General features: G+C 25.0%; 2 protein-coding genes across 6 annotated transcripts; both read left to right on the plus strand.

The window, feature by feature from the left end:
- Positions 1–517: 517 nt before the first annotated feature.
- LOC123265774 lies at positions 518–6,308 on the plus strand. Of its 3 annotated transcripts, XM_044729667.1 has the most exons (5): positions 520–1,070; positions 1,181–1,326; positions 1,671–1,867; positions 3,044–3,202; positions 4,367–6,306. In XM_044729667.1, exons 3-5 carry the CDS (start codon positions 1,691–1,693, stop codon positions 6,188–6,190), a joined length of 2,160 nt encoding a protein of 719 aa, XP_044585602.1. In that variant the 5' UTR covers positions 520–1,070; positions 1,181–1,326; positions 1,671–1,690; the 3' UTR covers positions 6,191–6,306. The 3 variants fall into 3 exon arrangements, with proteins under 3 accessions (XP_044585603.1, XP_044585602.1, XP_044585600.1); XM_044729668.1 differs by having other exon boundaries at positions 518–1,326; positions 1,683–1,867; positions 4,367–6,308; XM_044729665.1 differs by having other exon boundaries at positions 520–1,326.
- A 1,798-nt stretch (positions 6,309–8,106) lies between these two features.
- LOC123265784 (acidic leucine-rich nuclear phosphoprotein 32 family member A) lies at positions 8,107–16,765 on the plus strand. 3 transcript variants are annotated; one of them, XM_044729702.1, is made up of 8 exons: positions 8,604–8,756; positions 13,252–13,395; positions 13,515–13,634; positions 14,190–14,302; positions 14,393–14,469; positions 14,503–14,579; positions 14,678–14,786; positions 15,665–16,765. In XM_044729702.1, exons 1-8 carry the CDS (start codon positions 8,619–8,621, stop codon positions 15,724–15,726), a joined length of 840 nt encoding a protein of 279 aa, XP_044585637.1. In that variant the 5' UTR covers positions 8,604–8,618; the 3' UTR covers positions 15,727–16,765. The 3 variants fall into 3 exon arrangements, with proteins under 3 accessions (XP_044585638.1, XP_044585637.1, XP_044585636.1); XM_044729703.1 differs by lacking the exon at positions 8,604–8,756 and adding an exon at positions 8,107–8,351 and having other exon boundaries at positions 14,393–14,579; XM_044729701.1 differs by having other exon boundaries at positions 14,393–14,579.
- Positions 16,766–18,702: the final 1,937 nt, after the last annotated feature.

An 18,702-nucleotide genomic window follows, 5' to 3' on the forward strand; every position in this document is an offset into this window, starting at 1 on the left:
TTCTTTTTATTTTTTTTTCTGAAAAAGAAACTTTAATCAATTTGACAACTATTCCCGCTCATCCCGGACAGGCCCGATTTTTTTTTATTTAATTGAAACAAAATTTGTCAAATTTTCTAAAATAAAAAAAATTTCTTTTTTTCAATAGAGCGAAACAAATTTTTCGATCGTAAAGCACTCTCTGATGCTTCGCATCATGAATCGTGCAAAATGAGCATATTAAAAAAAATAGGATTTTTAAAACCAGTGGATTTAGTACGGAATGACATCGCAATTTGATAATTTTAAACAATAACTGTAGGACACCACTATTCCCAGCATTATAAATCGTTATTTGAACTTCCGCGCGCAAATTTTATTTATAAACAGCACCACCATTATCTTTCTAGAAATACTCTCCATAACAAAAATGTTGACCTTAATTTGTTGCAGCATCGCTCCGGTAAGAGCCGAAGATACGCGAAGTGTCTCCTTCCTTTCACTAGTCACTAGTCGGAGGGTTTCTAGTTTCTATATTCTGTACTATACTTCTGTCATAATTATTATGCTTTTTATTATTATTTTTTTTATTACAATGAATATACCTAAATTCTTGCTCCAAAAAAAATATATCAGTAAATAAAACTGCATAATCGTAGATACAAAATGAAAAATAAACTAACGTCAGTAAAATTATAATTATCATTAAAAATTGGTTGGTTGAACCTGCTCGAGCCCCTAAATAAAATCATAATTGCAAAAGAATATCCACAATATATATTTTTACACACATATATACATATATTGTAGGTATATATAAATATAGTGAAATATACGTATACTTGAATATATACTGAAACTGAACTGATCGTTTAAATACTAAACGTCGAAGGCTTGCCTCAATTGCTTGTTTGTGATGATTAGATTGTGTGTGTATGATATACAAAAAAAATGGGTGAGATCGTGTCTTAATTTTCATCGAACAATATCATTACAGTTGTCATTATTATCTTTATTAACTTGTTATCGCAACCATGATCATAATCATCAGTATCGTCAGTGAAATTTGCAACTTCTGACGTAGACATAGGGTATAGACAGCATAGATATACAATATAAAATATACTAAATAAAAAAAAAAATAAATAAGTACTGAGATAACTTTCTCAGCTGGTATAATGTTCCTTGAATATTTTTCAAGCCTTCAAAAAACTGTCCAATATTTTCATTCGATGATTGTAAATATTTGTCACATACGTTAATTGAATAATTATAATTATTCATCATCATCATCAACCTTAAGGGATAATAATTACGAGCTACTTGGAGTTGTTACTTTTCTAACAGGTAATAAAAAATTATATTCTATTTTACATCTATGAATATAAATATAAATCATTATACTCAATTTTTTTAATCACAGATTTCGTTGCATCCAAAATTAATTCTCTCAGCTCAATATAGTATAAAACATAAAACATATTACTCTAGATTTATGAATATAACGTCACATATTTTTAGATAATTAATTTACGAAATCTGTAGTTAATTGATTAGTTGTATATTATGATTTGCAAATTTTTTTAATATATATATATATATATATATATATATATATATATATATATATATATATATATATATATATATTGATGCTTATAAATTTATAATGAGATGTGGTCCTCGATTAGAGGCTTTCACAGAAATAGCAATGAAGGAGACGAGCAAAGAGTATATTTTGCAGTGGTCCGGCCATGCAGCAAGTATCACCGAGAGATTCAGCGGTTTATTAGCTAAACAAGCACTTGTGGATGTTACTTTGATTTGTCAAGAACAAAAACTACGTGTACATAAGCTAGTACTAGCTTCATGTAGTCTTTATTTTGAGGTATGTTTCATTTTACTTAAATGATCACAACTGAGGAGCTGAAGTTCAGAAGGTTACTTTTCTCTTAACTATTGGAGAATTTTTGTATGAATTTCATCAACATGTAAATAGTATTTAAATCAACAGATATCTAATTGATTTTTAATTTTTAAGTAAATAAATTACAGCTTGAAAAATTGTTTTTGAAAATTACATAAATAAATTTTTTCTTATTTTCAGAAATGGAATTTTGTTTTCAATCATTTATTTGTTGAGAAAAATTTTAGAAAACTATTATACGCCTATTAGTTTCAGTTTCATCGATATTTAAGTGATATTGAAATCAGGAGACACTTTATCATTTTTTGCTTTTAGTTAAAGAATAAATTAGTTGCTAAAAAAATATATATAAAAAAACTTACCATCATAGCTCGTTGAAATTCCTATTTATAATTTTTTTTTTTTTTCGGTTGAAGTTCTAAAAACTGTTAGATGTCTTTTTTTTTCAACATCATGTATTGAATAGTTTCAATGAAAATTAATTTATCTGCGAACATTTTTAAATAATTTTATATAATAATCTAACTGACTATTTTTATTTTTCAAGCTAAATTTATGGTCCTTCTATGGCTAGGCATGATGTCAACTTTTTATTTTTGGAGCATTGTTATCGTCAGACTATAATTACTATACTTTTTACAAAATGATTTAGTAATTTTGGTGATATTGGTGAATTTTTAGGAAAATAATATTAATTAAATTCTTTAAAAGATCTCTAAACTCTATTAATCTTTTTCAATTATTTCTCTTATGAAAACAACATTCTAGTTTTTTAATCCATGTGTATGATTGTAGCAGACATCTGTCAATTCTTTTCAAATTTACGAATAAATATTCATTACAAAAATAATAATACAGAAAATGCACTTGGAACCTTTTAAAAACTATTTCTGTGTGATTGAAAAGACTTTTTAACCACCATTCTATTTAAAATTATTCAAAAATCATTTGTCTGTTAATTTTACACTCATTTAAATTCTTGATTGTTTTAAAATTGAAAAAAATACTTTTGAATTGCGGCTTCTCAATTTAATTTATTATTAATGCAAAAAACTGTAGTAATTTGATTTATCAACTAATCAAATATTTGATTAAATTATATAATAACTGATAATTATTAATCATTCGTTTATTTAGGAAATGCTGGAGCAAGATTTAGGTCAAGAGCCAATAATATTATTGAAAGACTTGGACTTTGATATTCTTAAAGCAATGGTTGAATTTATGTATTGTGGTGAAACTACAATAGCTCATTGCCATTTAAAGCCATTGTTAGAAGCTGCCCATGTTTTTAAAGTAAGTAATAATTAATAAATTATGATTATTGAGGTTTTGATGTAATCAATTGATTAAACATAGCAGTATCAATTGTAATGCTGTCAGCATTTAATTAATTGGAGACTAATTATTATATGTTGAAGGTACATTTCAGATAATATTTCGAAATATTTTTATGATAATAATTATTTTTACATTAATTTTTCTTATTCATTGTAATATCTGGATTTGTATTCTTGGTTTGGAATCTTTAATCTATTTTTAGTCTTCCGTGGTGAGAAAATGAAATAACAAAAATAACAAAAAGTGTGTTAATTATAACGAGATGAAATTAGAAATTTTAAATATAATTTTTAATTACTACAAAAACTACTGGAGATGTAGAATAGATACAATAGTAAATATTTCATTGAAATGAAAATTTATCTGTGAGACATGTGACAGACTGAATAAGTAGAATTTTTATTTGGTAAAATCATTTATGACTTTTGGAAAGTTTTTCTTCTTTTTCGCCTACAAAATGATGAAAATTTCCATTTTATGTTCATGTTTTGATTACGTAATTAATCAGTCTATTATCATGAATATTTTTAAAGTAGTTTTTCTAACTAGTAGATTATAATTAGACCAAAATGTATCATGATAATTTCTTGATAGACAAGTTTTTCTTTATAAACTCAGTGCAATATATGTTAATTCTATTAATAGATGAAACATCTACATATTACTTATTACATAAAAAATACTATGGTAATTTTTGAGATGTTCAACTCCACCAGTTTTTCAAATATTTATAAAAAATGTTTGAATCATGACATCATGACTTCTTTTCTCTTTAGTTATTCATGCTCTTTAAGAAAAAAAAAATTGATATTGAACCTCCTTAAAACATATTAATAACAAGCAAAACAAGTATACATCCTATTAATTTTTCAACTATAAAAAAAAAATAAATTTGTAAATTTTTAATGAAAGTGTTGTAAATCCACGATGAGGAAGGACAAAATCAATTGAAATATTTTATTAATGATTTTTCAATTTTTCGTGGCTAAAAAACGGTGGAGCTACACATCTAAATAATTACCAGTCTTATGTTATTATAATAACTCATATTATAGTAAAAAATATTCTCAGAGAATTTACTATCCGATACTTTCGATCATTAACAATTAATTATTACAGGTAAAAGATCTCGAGTCCATTGTTCAGTGTATGATGTCAACAAAAAATTACATTGATGATACCGATAAATCATCAAATTTAGACCAAGATTTAAGCAACACAAATAATAGTTCAGTGACCCATAATTGTGTTCAAGTTAAACTGAGCGGTAGAGAGCCAGCAGAGAAGCTATCATCACCAGCAACTGAACTATCCGATAGTAAAAATTCAAAACATAATCAACCAGTGGAACTAGAACATACTGTAATAGAATTAGAAGATACATTAGTAGACTTAATCGATACATCTGTAGATAATAATGAACATGAAGCTGCAATATTTTGCGATATTATTGAGAGTACAAACAAATTAGCCACACGATCAAATGAAAATAAGTCAGCAAATTTTTTTCAAGAGAACGTTAATAATTTAAACAACAAGAAACTAAATAATTATATCCATTGTGACAATCAAGCACTATTTATGGATAACAATAATTTAATATTGAACGATGTTTTATGCAATGTTGATAATGAGAGTAAAGATGAAACATGTTCACATAGTTGTAATAATAAGTTAGAAAATTTAGAGAGTAATTTAGATTTATCAGACCTCCCCAGTGAAGTCGGTGAGTGTTCAAAAGTTTATACGTACAAAAAGCGAAAATTAACAAATTCTAAAAAATTTTCATCGTTCTGTACATCAAATATGTTAATAAAATCAGATAAAATCGATTGTATCGATTTATCATGTGATACAGCACCTGTTACTTTGCCGTCCTTAGCTTTAGACATGAATGCAACTGATCGAGTTTGGAGTATGAATACGGATAATATTCATTATATAATAGGTAGCACATTAAATCAAACAAATGCATTGATAAGAGATCGGCAAAGGATTGTTTATGAAGAAATAGATACTGAAAGAACAATTATTCCTAATCACAAAAGTATACGCCAGATCAAAGAGTTGTTTTCTGTAGACAATGATAATATTTCTATGGGACAGATGCCAATACTACGACGCAGTGTTCGTCTTAATCAGTTAGAAACTGATGATTCTGTGAATAACAATAGCGAAGAAACACAAAAAATTAAGGATAAGCATGTTGAATTTAAAAGCTTGAGTAAATCATTAACTAAAGCTAAACGTATAAAAGAATTGTCAACTAATGGAAGAGTCTCTGATGAAAATAGTGTTTCAAAAAGAAGTGTAAATAATCCACGTCCAAGAAATAATACAAAACTTACATCTAAAAATGCTGGTAGTTCACGTTGTCTAGCTAAAATGAAGGATGACAAGTCAAGAAATAAAATAAAAAATAGCAAGATTACAAAAGTTGAACCTTTAGATACTGATGGGTATTCTCCAATTAAATTAAATACAATAGCATCAGTGGAACGTGCATTGTGGGGTGATATGTCAGATGTTATTGAAAATCACGATGCTGCAACTAAAATACCTGAATACTCAATGAGTAAAGAAATTCCATTTGCTGTTGGGTTATTGCCACTTCATGCAGCATTAGAAAGAATGCAAGCAATGCCTGATTATCAGCCACGCAAAACAAGATCATCTTTTGCTACACCCATGAGACATGATTCCAATCATTTAAATTTTAAACGTAAAGCTCCTGGTGCTGTCAGTGGAACTGGTGCTACTGCTGAAACTGAATATGATTCTATTTATAATAAAAAACAATGTAGCCTAGAACAAATGGATGATAATTCATCAAACACTTTTTGCCATATTAAAATTCAAACGTCTTCCCAGTGTTCTCAAAGTTGCGATAATTCCATGATGGATCAATTAGTTACTATTGGGTCGAATTTTCATAAGCGATGACAAAATTGTATTATTCGTAAAAAGAAATTATTTATGGTGTATACATATAAAAATATATTATTTTTTTGAACTTTAAAAAATATTTGTAAAGATATGTATTATAAAAAAAAAAGTTAAAATTTTAGAGAGACAAAAGTTTAAATGTCATTTATTGAAGAAATTAAAAAAAATTTTTTTGTTTTATAATTAATATTTTTATAATTATATTAGGAAACTTTAATAATAATAATTGTAAAATTTTTTTTGTAAATGACATTCTTTAGAATTTTAAATTTGTCAAATTCAAAATTTTCTATTTATTTTTTACATTAAAAATATAAAAACTTTATGGTAGTTAAACACATGAAAATTTTTAATTAAAAAACAAAAAAAAAAAATGAGTGAAAATTGAATACAGAAACACTTATTATAAATACTGTATTAAATAAATTTGTAAATTTTTTACCCTTGTTAAAATTTTAAGAATATTTGTGAAAAAATTTTGAGTATAATATAATATTTATAGTTTTAATATTTAAATTCAGCAATTATTGAAATATATATTATATACTTATATAGATATACATATAAATTACGCTCAAGTAAGTTCTATAACGTTTGTTTCATTCTATTGAAATTGTTATAAGTCGAAGATTAGAATAATAATAATAATAATAATAATAAATCATATAAGCTGTTTTTGCTGAAAGTAATGTTACAATACCTAATTTTTTACGTAATTTTTTTTATTTAAAAGATATGAAAAATAAAAAAAATATAATATTCAAAAGGTGATATATTCTTTTCTAATTGTTGTACCACTTTTAAAGATATCAATATTTTAATTTAAATCATTATTTGATTTAATTTTTTGCTCTGAAAATTTACAACTATTATAATTTTTTTTATGATGTCATTTCAATTTTTCTATAATCCGTTCCATAATATGTCTTGATTGTCATTAGGTGAGTAGTTTCTAAACATATACCGATTGTATTTCTCAAACTTTCGTGACTGTCTAAACATACGGCAAATTTTGCTCAACAATATTTTCAGTAAAAGAATATTGATTCTCAATTTATCACTAATGAGAAAATATAGTATAAACAATGGTGATTATTTAGAGCTGAGTGCACCCCAGATTTTGCTCTATGAAACAAAAATATTAATAATGGCAATTTTTCAATAAAATTTTTATAAAACAAATTTTATTTATTCTTTACGAATTTTTTTTCTTAAAGTTTATTGAAATTAGAAGAATTAAAAAACAAATTTTTATGAATTAAAAAAACAATTACTATTGTTATATTAAATCCGGTCAATACGTAAAAATTCAATTTCAATATTTTAAGTAATCAATTCTCATCTTAAATGCACCAAAAAATATAATATTTTATAAAAACACTGACTTGGAGTTTTCGACTAATAATTCTGTATAAGATTCCACTTAGAAATTATCACCGTTTTTGAACCAATTTCGAATTTTGCTTATGATAATTTTGTGTAAGCAAAAACGAATAATTGAAAAAAAAAAAAAAAATAAATGTCTGTTTTTCGATCAGACTTGTTAGGGTTTTATTTATCTAAGCTAAAAATTTAACATTAAAAACATTGATATTCCGATTATTTAAAAGTGTGTAATTTTGTTATCAAAAAATGAAAAATGTTCAGTAAAAACCAAATTTCCGAATTTAATTTAAAATGATGCGCCATTATGGAAAGTAAGCGTCTCCGCGAGTTACAAACAGACTTAGTGCAGTAACGCCATCTGCTAATGAATCTAAAAATCAATTCATAAATTATTTTTTAACGATAATATTGTTTATTTGTGTACAGTTTATACAACGAAAGTCAATTGACTGTTGGTAGTTTATCTGAATACAGTGGTGGCATCAAAATGTCGTGTGGTGTGAATTGACACTATCATACACAAACAATCATAGTACATCATATCACACAATTACACACGATACAGTAGAAAACGGAGCGTGTACAGTTCCGTCATATTCCTGGTTTGAAAGCAAGGTTGCGACTAGTTGTTGCGACGCAGGAAGGTGCAGTGAACGGTGTGTGTTTAGTTTCGAGCTGTAATAATATATTAAAGTTAAATATCTAAAGAGCAGGTTTACCGGCCATGGAGAAACGAATAGAGCTTGAGAAACGAGGAAGAAATCCCGCTGAAGTAAGTTTTTGCATTTATTTATTATCCCTATTATTATTTTTATTATTATTATTACCATCATCTTCGTATGTATATATATATATATATATATATATATATATATATATATATATATATATATATATATATATATATATATACATAATTTTTTTTAGTCCTACCACGAATATTAATTATTATTACAATTAATGAAAATAATTAATAAAGAATTGACTAATACTCTAATAATATTTATAATTTTAACATCAAGTATACACTTAAAAGTCAATGAAGTATGTGAAGAGTGTGCGTGCATGTTCAATCGGCTTTCCTGCTCTGTTTTACTACTATACAAGTATATATGAGTCTAGATCAAACGAAATACATAAGTGCGATTACTCGATCATTTCAATTCATCGAAGACAAGTAATTCCAGTTAAATCTCATATGTTGAGACGTGGATATTTAATATCTATAACTAATATTATTAATTCATATTAATGAAATTTGTATATTTCATTGTCGAGCAGTACTTGTTACATTATGTGAATTTAATAGGCGCGAAACAACCGCGTGGCTTTGTAAATCTTACTATTAGAGGCCGACACGATGAGAGTAGAGTGAATTAGCTGGTGCAGAATACCAACAGCAAAATATATTATAAAATATTAATATAATTAAATAATGAGCAACCATGGCGTGGTTACCTTTTAATATTAACTTCTCATTTCAAAATGGCTATCATTCTTCGATTATCTTTTTATTTCATTTTCAGATTTTCAACCACTACTATTTATGAGTTGTACCTGTACCTACTAAGCTTCAAGATTTATACCGAGTTTACTTATCATTATGTTAAGAATTCTATCAGGTGTTTCTGTTGCTTGACGACTTACTCTTAAATGCCTACACGACGCTGATATTTTAAAATAGACCCTTGTGTATTATATCCATTAATTTTATTTATTTATTTATTTATGTATTTATTTATTTACTCGCAAATATTTATTTATTTGTGTTTAATCAGTATACACTTGCCACGCGTCTAGTTATCATGGTCAAAATATTGTTTGTTTTATTACTCAGTAAAAAATTGTGATATTGTATTATTTAGTTTTACAAAATATTTTATTTTTATTAGTTTGTTTCATTAAAAATTTATTATTTTTTCTTAAATTTTATAACACTGAAAATAGTTAATTTTTTTTTTTTTTTTAATTAATGATTATGACAAAGGTAGCTATTGAGAATCGTGTCTCCTATTTTTAACTAAGAAAAAATCAATTTAATTTAGATTCTTCTTAAATTTAATCTAGAAAAAGAATTCGAAGAAAAAAGACACCATTTCTTAAATTACAAAAAACGTGCTTCATTTCAAGTTTACGAATTTAATTTAATCCAAAAAATTACAATTTACATCAATGTATTAATTACATTATTAAATGCACCGAAAAAAAAATTTCAAAGTTTAAGCTAAATATAAATAGTGATTCTAAACAATTATTATTAAACAATACCTTTTTATTTTTTTTTAATTTTTGATTTCTACAGTGGGAAATTGAAAAATTGTTAAATATTTAAGAAAAAACATTTTTTTAAAAATACATGCACAACATTTTTTAAATTCTTTACATGCAATTTTATAAATAAAATTTTAAATTTTTTATTACTGTATCAACAGATAAAAATGATTGAATATTTGATATCAATTAAATTATAAAATGAGATTTTTATATATTTTTTAATTTTTACACTAAATATTCAAATAAATGATTTGAAATATGTAAAGATTTTTGAATGTCTGATGTTTATCACAATTTTTTTAGCCATAGAACTCGTAGACGTGTCAACAAATGTGATTTTAAAGCTATTTAATTTGATAAATAAAATAAAGAGATCAATAAAGGGTTAAAATTATCAACTCGTAATGGGGGATAGTAAAAGTATTAAAAACGTTTCAATAATAAAAAATTCACAGTTTTATGACGTTTAGCTAATTACTCGCTTACTCTCTCCCTTTCTTTATTATCTCTTAATTCCTTTTCTCAAGTTACATGTTCACTTTCTCAAGTGACATATAGTCCTAATTCTCTGGAAACTAGGTCACTAAAAAAATTCATTTATATTATGAACGATTTATTTCCTGAAAAATTCTCAAATATTTTTTTAACAAATGTATTTAAATACTACATTCCAAATTTTTTACCATTCTTTGTCATTGATTCAATAAAAAAAAAAAAATGTTTAATGATTTTCGGCTCCAAAGACTCAAATCATGAATATCTTTTAAATTATTAAAGATAAAATTTCACAGCTCATTGAATTATAGATCAAAAATAATTGAAAAGTTATGGCTTTCAAAGTACATATTACTTTCCTCTATAAATTTTATATCTTAGAGTTGTAACTTTTGAACTTATCTTCTTATAATTTCTTATTTAGTGCAAAGTTTATAAATACAAAGTTTTTAGAATAAAACAACGTAAAAATAACTAAATAATTTTTCGTCAATTTCGTAATAACAATTCGCTATAAAATTTTATCCAAAATCGATCGGTACACCAATTAACACTCCGAAAATTTAATAATTTACTCGTAAAAGTTTAATTTCTCGTGAAGTCAGCGGCTAATTTTTGAAAATTTTTTTAATTGAATTAAAAATTGTAGAATTTTTCTAAATTTTCAAGTACATTTTTTACATCATCATTTTTGCAATGAGTAAATTATTCATAATTTTTTTTTAAATTATTAGGCGTTTTACAATTATATTCATGTTTAATCAATGAAATTTATATTATTATTTTAAAGAAATTATTTATAATTTTTTCGGCGTTCAAGTTTTGTGACAGTGAAGAAAAATGACGTAGAATAAAAAAAAAATAATCTACTAGTACAACAGACAGTTCAGGAAGAAATTTTCAGCACATAACACTAAAATGTATTATGTAAATCAATTAGAAGCGTGTAGTGAATATTACAGGCTTGTGTGTGCCATGAGCAATCGTCTAGATATAAGAAGCGTGCGCGTGTAAATGATCGTCGTGATTGTTATGCCGCATTACATTCACAAACTAGCCGACATATTGGTGTTTACAAACTCGACTCAACACTCTTGACTTGATATACAAAAGCTGAAAAAAATTATTTTAAATACCCAATAATCAGACAATTCTTTCATTCATTACTCAGTTTTTTTTATTAATTTAAAAATTTTTATTCGTTTACATTTAGGTTAACAATTTATATTGTAATATTATATTCAAATTAAGTGACAAGTGAAATGACGGAATCTCGATCGCCGCATTGGACGAGTCCATTTTGTTACCAAGTGCCGAGTATACCGGCTAGCATACTAACATTATTTGTTAAAAGTATTTTAAAAAATTATATTAATTTATGAATAATTATTGTTACTATCTAATTTTTTTTGTTATCCAACAAAATTATTTACAAAAATATATTATTTTTGTCTGAACGACCAGTGGCGTGTACAATAAATGAATAAATGCGCGGGGTCTTCATTATTTTAAAAAGCGCCATCATTATTACGATTGTATAGGACCAATAGTTTTTTTCTTTATCTAGCCGATAAATATAAGCTTAATAATAATAATAATAATAATAATAATAATAATAATAATAATAATAATAATAATAAACAAAAATAAAACAAAAGATAAAAATGCGAATTATTTTTACAACAATATCATTTGAATTTGCTGATGTCAAGGTCTATGATTGGACTAAAAATAAACTTATGATTTATATTATATAATATAAGGATTGAATTGCTCGTTTGCTAAATAAAATAGATTTAATCGAAAATCTGTATGTACGATTATAAATTAAATTGATGAAAAAAATGTCGTTCGACAACTAAAGTTGGAGAAATTCTGTATAGGAATATAAAAAAATAAATTAGTATGATTTAGCAGACTTGAAATATTTTTCTAAAAATATATAAATAATTTAATCAGGGTAAAAATAATAATATAAAAAAAATGCACTTAAAAATTTCAAAAGATTCTTTCTGTGTAATTTTTTTTTTTTTTTAAGTTTTGTTCAACCACATTTAAATTTATCTAATAATTTTCATAAATTAACTATTTATCAAGTAAACAATCAACTTGCCTCAATTTCACACTCCCATAAGATCAAACTTAAATAATGAATTTTGATTGCTTTTTACATAGATGCAATAATTTGTCATACTCTTAAATTATCCAAGAAAGCTGATCTGGAAAATGATGAAATTTTCTAAAAGTTGAGTCAGAAAAAATTCAATAGTTTCTATGAATTCAGTATACTTAAATTTGAAACTCTAAATTTTTGTCATAAATTATTGTTCAAATTAAAGCGACTTCTACCAATTAAGAAATTAAATACATAGTTTTTAGAGGAACTTCAACCTGTTGATTTTTAAAATTTTTCACAGAGTGAATTACTTTATACCCGATATCAGAAATTTTTACTACGAATTTTAAAAATCATTTAAAGTTGTGTAAAACAATTAAAATCTAAGCTGCAAGTTTCGTATTTAATTTTTCAATTGCGTTAAAATGTATGATCGGAAAACAATAAAAAATAATATAAAGTTCTTCGCTAGTTATAAATAATCAAAATCCCAAGATATAAGTTCATCATTTCAGTTAATAAGATAAAATTAATAAAATATTAACAACTTTATAGCTAACACGTTATGCTCGTTAATTATCTTAACTTTACTTTGTGCTTTTTCATAATTGCTTTTATTTCTGTCGTTCAATGTATGATTTAATTTTTTTTTAATCTTTTTATTTAAAATGTAGACATTTCAATGAAACATGATGATGATGATGATAACAAATTTTTTAGTTGTACATAGATTATGATTATTAATGATTTCTTTCAATAAATACTAATAAAACATTTTATTTTGTAGATAACAGAATTTGTACTTGACAATTGTCGGAGTACAAATATCGTGGGTCTTACGGATGAATTCGTGGCATTAAAATCCTTAAGTTTAATCAATGTAGGATTAACAAGTCTCAAAGGTTTCCCTGTATTACCAAATCTCCGAAAGGTGAAATATATAACTTCACTAATTTCTATAAATTATAAAAAAAGAATTTTTTTTATTCTATATAAATTTTATAATTTTATTGCAATGTACTAATTATTTTTATTTTTTTCTTACAACAGTTAGAACTGAGTGATAATCGAATCTCCGGAGGTTTGAATTTTCTGCTGTCAAGCCCTAAGTTAACTCATCTTAATCTTAGTGGAAATAAAATCAAAGATCTTGAAACACTACAACCATTAGTAAGTCAAAAATATATTTAACTACACTAGCTAAAAGCCCAACTTTGCAACGACTCACCAAGCCATGCATTAAAAGGAAAAATTTTTATTTTATTAATTTGTACGAATTACTTTTTTCAAAAATGATAATTGATCACTTATTTAGACATGAGTATCAATAATTATTAATTGTTAGGATCACTTTCAGATCTATTCAATAAGTAAGCAGGATCACGAGTGTAAAGAACATTTCTTTCGAATCAATTTAATAATTGTTAAATTACATATGCATGCTATAATAAATAAAATACAATAGACAATCAAACATTAGTAACTAACCTCAGCGAATCTTAACTGTTTTTCACTAATAAATACCGTTAATCCTGTTTACTCATGATTATGATTAATTGTGTTCAAGTTAATATTTAGGATGCTGGGTGTTGGATGTTTTTTGAATATTTTATCATAAAAAGTAAAATTTTCATCAATGTAGAGGCTCGATTTATTCACCTAATTCAAATGATGAAATTATGATTATTGAAATACTAAATAATTGTTTTTTATTTATTTCTGTAGAAAGAATTCCAAAACCTCAAGAACTTAGATTTATTCAATAATGAAGCAACAGAAATGGATAACTATAGAGAGAAAGTATTCGGATTAATTCCTAGTTTAAGATATCTTGATGGGTAAGAATTTTAAATAGTAATACATACTTAATATAATTAAAAAATTTTCAGTTTCCTAAATATTTTATTTAATTGAATTTCTGATTTTAGATTTGACATGGATGAATGTGAAGTTGACGACAGTGAGGGTAATGAAGAAGGTAGTGAAGATGATGAAGTAAATGGAAATGATGATGGTGATGGTGATGCCAATGAAGATGATAGTGACGAAGACAGTGAATATATGTCGGATGAAGACGACAAAGACCTCAATGATGAGGAGGGCGGTTTAGATATTGTAAGTGATAGCTGATAGCTGATAATTCATTTAAATCTTAAAATATTTTTAATTTATTTTTTTACGATTTTAATTATTTTTTTATTTCTATATTGTAGAATGACAGTGAAAATGACGAATATGGAGGAGAACACGAAGATGATGATGAAGATGATAATGAAGAATATCAAGATAACCAAGATGGAGAAGACGGCAATGCTATTGAAGGTGCGTTTATCAATTAATCACTAATTGTTATTGAATTCTTTTATTATCTGGAGTATTTCTTCACTAAAAAAAAAATCATTTTGCCTTGTGATATTTTCATAATTAAATGAGTTAGCATAATGATTATAAATTTTAACATAACTTAATAGTCACATAGTAAATAAATTATCAATTAAAATACTGAAAAATTTTACAACAGTTTCAATTACTTATTATTGTTTTTTTTTTTTTTTTTTTTTTTTTATTTTAACATTAACTTTATAACTGTAAAGTAATTTTCATATTTTAACAAAATTCAATACTTTAAAAGTTAAGTGGTTCATTTTTTTTCACTCATATTCACGTTCTAAAATTTAAAGGCAATTAATTAACAAATTATCAATAGAAAGAAATTTTTTTAATAAAAATGGAGTAATCATAATGTATTAAAAAGGCATTATTTCTTTAGTTTTAAAAAAAAAATCCTCGATATATTTATTGTCAATTTTTTTTAATAAAATTTTCAGTATTGGTAGTTATAGTTTATACATTTATTAAAAATTTTTGAATATTTCAGTATTATTATCAGTTTGAGTTATGACTACCAATGTTTCAAATTATAGTTCGATCTTCTTTTATTATTATATCCCCAAAATAATAAAAAAGTCAACATTTGCTCCAAAAATTAGTTTTTTTTTGCAGTTAAAATTTTACCTTTGAAGAAGTAACCTTTGAATTTTAAAATTTAATAAATTATGTTGGAAAAAAACAAAAATTAATTTTAACAAAAGTTTACAATAAATACTTATACTGAAAAAGAATTTTTTTTTTAATTTAATAATAGAAGAATAATTCATAAAAATGAACTAATGAAGTAAAAATTAAATTTTATTATCTAGAATCATCACCAGCCCGAGGAAAGAAAAGAAAACATGAAGACGGAAGTGAGCCAGGGAATTAAAACCTAGATATAAGGATTTGCTAATAAATAAATAATGTTGAATGAGTGTAAAATTCGTATATAAATTTATTAATTAATAATTACGCCGCCAAGTGAGACTAGCTGGGAATCAAACTTTATTGACCAATGACAAACTACAGTTAGTGATATAAATTACAAAAATCATTGACTGAAAGAAAAAAAATTAATAATTAATTAAATTATTGTCTGTGGAGTAATACAAAACATAAAAAAAAAATGAAATACATAAGGACGAAGGACGTAATTGCAAGTAAATGCAAAACTAAACACAAAAAGTAACTGATATTGATATAATATTATTGACAATGGAATGAAATGTAAAAATGAATTGTTTAAGGATAAATAAGGGCTGCATTCCAGCTAGACCCAACACGTTTTAGTTACACTAACGATATTTTATATAGAGTATATAGATAGAGAATTAGAAATGTTGTCAGTACATTAAATAGTAATGTCGAAGTTTGAATGTAATGATAATGAAATGATGCAGAGTTATGATTATAATATAGAGACGGGATTTAAACTCTCGAAGGAGCGTATTTGTCTGTTAGCTCCAGTCGACCAAAGGCTGGTCATGCTGGAATGCAGCTGTCGTTAAACAGTTAATAAGATTACATAAGTTACATTTTAAATACATTATAATGATAACGTCAAATAAATATAAAAAAAAAAAAAAAAAAAAAAAAAATGAGGAATCAATTTTTGTACAGGTTTAATGAAGAAATAAAAAAAAATGATAAATAAAAAAAATTAGATATCAATACAATAATAGAGATTGCATGAAATTATATTTTTGGGACAGAAATAATAAAATTAATAATTATAATTAATAGATATTTTAAATACTGTTCGATCAATATTTCAACGATAATTTTAAATTGTTTTTAATAATTTTATTTAAATAAATTAAATGTTAAAATTTTTTTTTAATTGAGCAGCCATCTCACTTGTACGGTCGTTGTCACATTGGTTTATTAGTTTTTAATTAAAATTTTTAATAACAAAATCATGTCAGCAACAATACAAATGTTATTGTTAACTTAAAGAAATCAGAAAAGGCTTAATCTATCGTTGTTGTTTTATCTTTTTGTTTTATATTAAATGAAAAGTGATCTCTGTGGACCACTTATGTGCGCCTACCAAAGCGACAATGAAATTATTAATATTATTATTATTCATTTTTTGAAACTAATTGTATAATTCCATTTTCGATATTTTTTATCTATTATATATAATAAACATTATATCATTTCGTTTAATCAAGTATTGATAATTCAAGTGAGTGTATGCTCTTCTACAATTCATTAATTTTTGGTTTTTATAAAGATTATTTGTGTATTTTTTTTCTTTTTTAATTATTTTGTATTTTATTTAAAAATTAGAAATATATTGAAATTGACTGACAATAAAAATTTGTTATTTTAATTGCGAGAATGTAAGTATTGACGTGCAATTTTCGGTCTAAGAGATAAAAATATCGCTACAAGATTGAACTAATATTTATAAGGTTTATTTCTATATACATTAGAGTAGCGCAAAAAACCGAATAATTTTTTTCGTCATCTATGAAAATATATCAGTTTATTATACTTTAAGAGTCTTCTACAAAAATCAGCTCGATAAAAAATTTTATAGGAGTCGCTCAAAATTGTTAAACTTTCAAAGTAGAGTACTCAAAGTGTTTTCGAGCAAATTCTGAATAAATAAGGTAAAAGACCCCATTAGTGGCACCTTTAACCCCTATTAGTGATACTTTTTTTTTCAATGAAAAAATGTTCTGCTTGGAATAAAAACTAAAAATTTTTTTGATCTAAAGGCCTTCAAGATTAGAAATAATATATTCACCATTGAAATTAATGATTTCATTAATTGAATAAGTACCAAAATCAAAGAAAGTGTCAGTAATAGGGTCCCCGCCACTAATGGGGTCTTTTACCCTATGAGTACCAATCAACGTTCAATTTTTTTCTATTAAATTGCAATGCTGAAGAATAAAAGTAAACCGTGAAATATTAATAAAAGTCAGAAAAGTAATCTTATTACTATTGTATTTTAGTTAAAAAATGCTTATCCAGCGTTTTTGAATGTTGACAAAATCTTGAGGGGGTCCTCAAAATTTTTTATCAAGTTGATTTTGAGAGAGGGCTTTCAAAACACGAAGCAACTAATATATTTTCATAGAAGTCTCGAAAAAAAAAAATTAGCCAGTTTTTTTGTGTCACCCTAATACAAATATTTCTATTTTATTACTCTTCATTTTTAAACATTATTTTAAAGATATAACTTAATTAAAAGCTTAAATTTCTTCGAATTTTTAAATTGTAATTAAATGTTACATTTGTATTAAAAAGATAATTTTTAACAAAAAAAATTTTCATCTATTATGAAATTATTTGTTTCGGTTAAAATATGTGACAATCAATGCGACCTTTTACGGTTTAATGACACGAAATTTTGATGATTAAAAATTTATTGAAATTTTAAAAGAAGATAACTGTTAAATTTCTGTCCCAAAACTTTTCTTTGCGCTGATCTACTGCTTTGTGAATGGTGTGTGAGGGAAACTGAAAAATATAAAGAATACTAGCATTTAATTTTGACTAAAACAACTTTAATATTAATTTAATAAATGCCGATTCAATAAGAAATAATTAATTAATAAATATATGAATTAAGTTATTGAACAATCGGCGCAAGAAAAAAAGATTATATGACAGATATTTTATTTAAATAATGAAGACTTATATGACTAACGGACGGCACTAACTTAACAGGCGAGACCATCTTTTTCTCGCTTTGCTCTCACGGAGTTCAACGGAACTATCTCTATCGCACTCCCAACAACAGAGCAATTGCAGTTTCGATTGGTTTCACGAAACGAATGAAATTTCTGAAAAAAACGCTTTGTGGTGAAATAGTTTATTAAATTATCTATTATCTATAAAAACGTTTTTT

Source organism: Cotesia glomerata, linkage group LG5 (assembly GCF_020080835.1).
Source record: "Cotesia glomerata isolate CgM1 linkage group LG5, MPM_Cglom_v2.3, whole genome shotgun sequence".
Classification (NCBI taxonomy): domain Eukaryota; kingdom Metazoa; phylum Arthropoda; class Insecta; order Hymenoptera; family Braconidae; genus Cotesia; species Cotesia glomerata.

Coding starts and splice junctions, on each gene's coding strand:
- LOC123265774 (XM_044729668.1), top strand. CDS start 1,691: ATGAAGGAGACGAGCAAAGAGTATATTTTGCAGTGGTCCGGCCATGCA. Junction 1,868..3,043: donor CATGTAGTCTTTATTTTGAG/GTATGTTTCATT, acceptor TCGTTTATTTAG/GAAATGCTGGAGCAAGATTT. Junction 3,203..4,366: donor AAGCTGCCCATGTTTTTAAA/GTAAGTAATAAT, acceptor TAATTATTACAG/GTAAAAGATCTCGAGTCCAT.
- LOC123265784 (XM_044729701.1), top strand. CDS start 8,619: ATGAAGTATGTGAAGAGTGTGCGTGCATGTTCAATCGGCTTTCCTGCT. Junction 13,396..13,514: donor TATTACCAAATCTCCGAAAG/GTGAAATATATA, acceptor TTCTTACAACAG/TTAGAACTGAGTGATAATCG. Junction 13,635..14,189: donor TTGAAACACTACAACCATTA/GTAAGTCAAAAA, acceptor TTATTTCTGTAG/AAAGAATTCCAAAACCTCAA.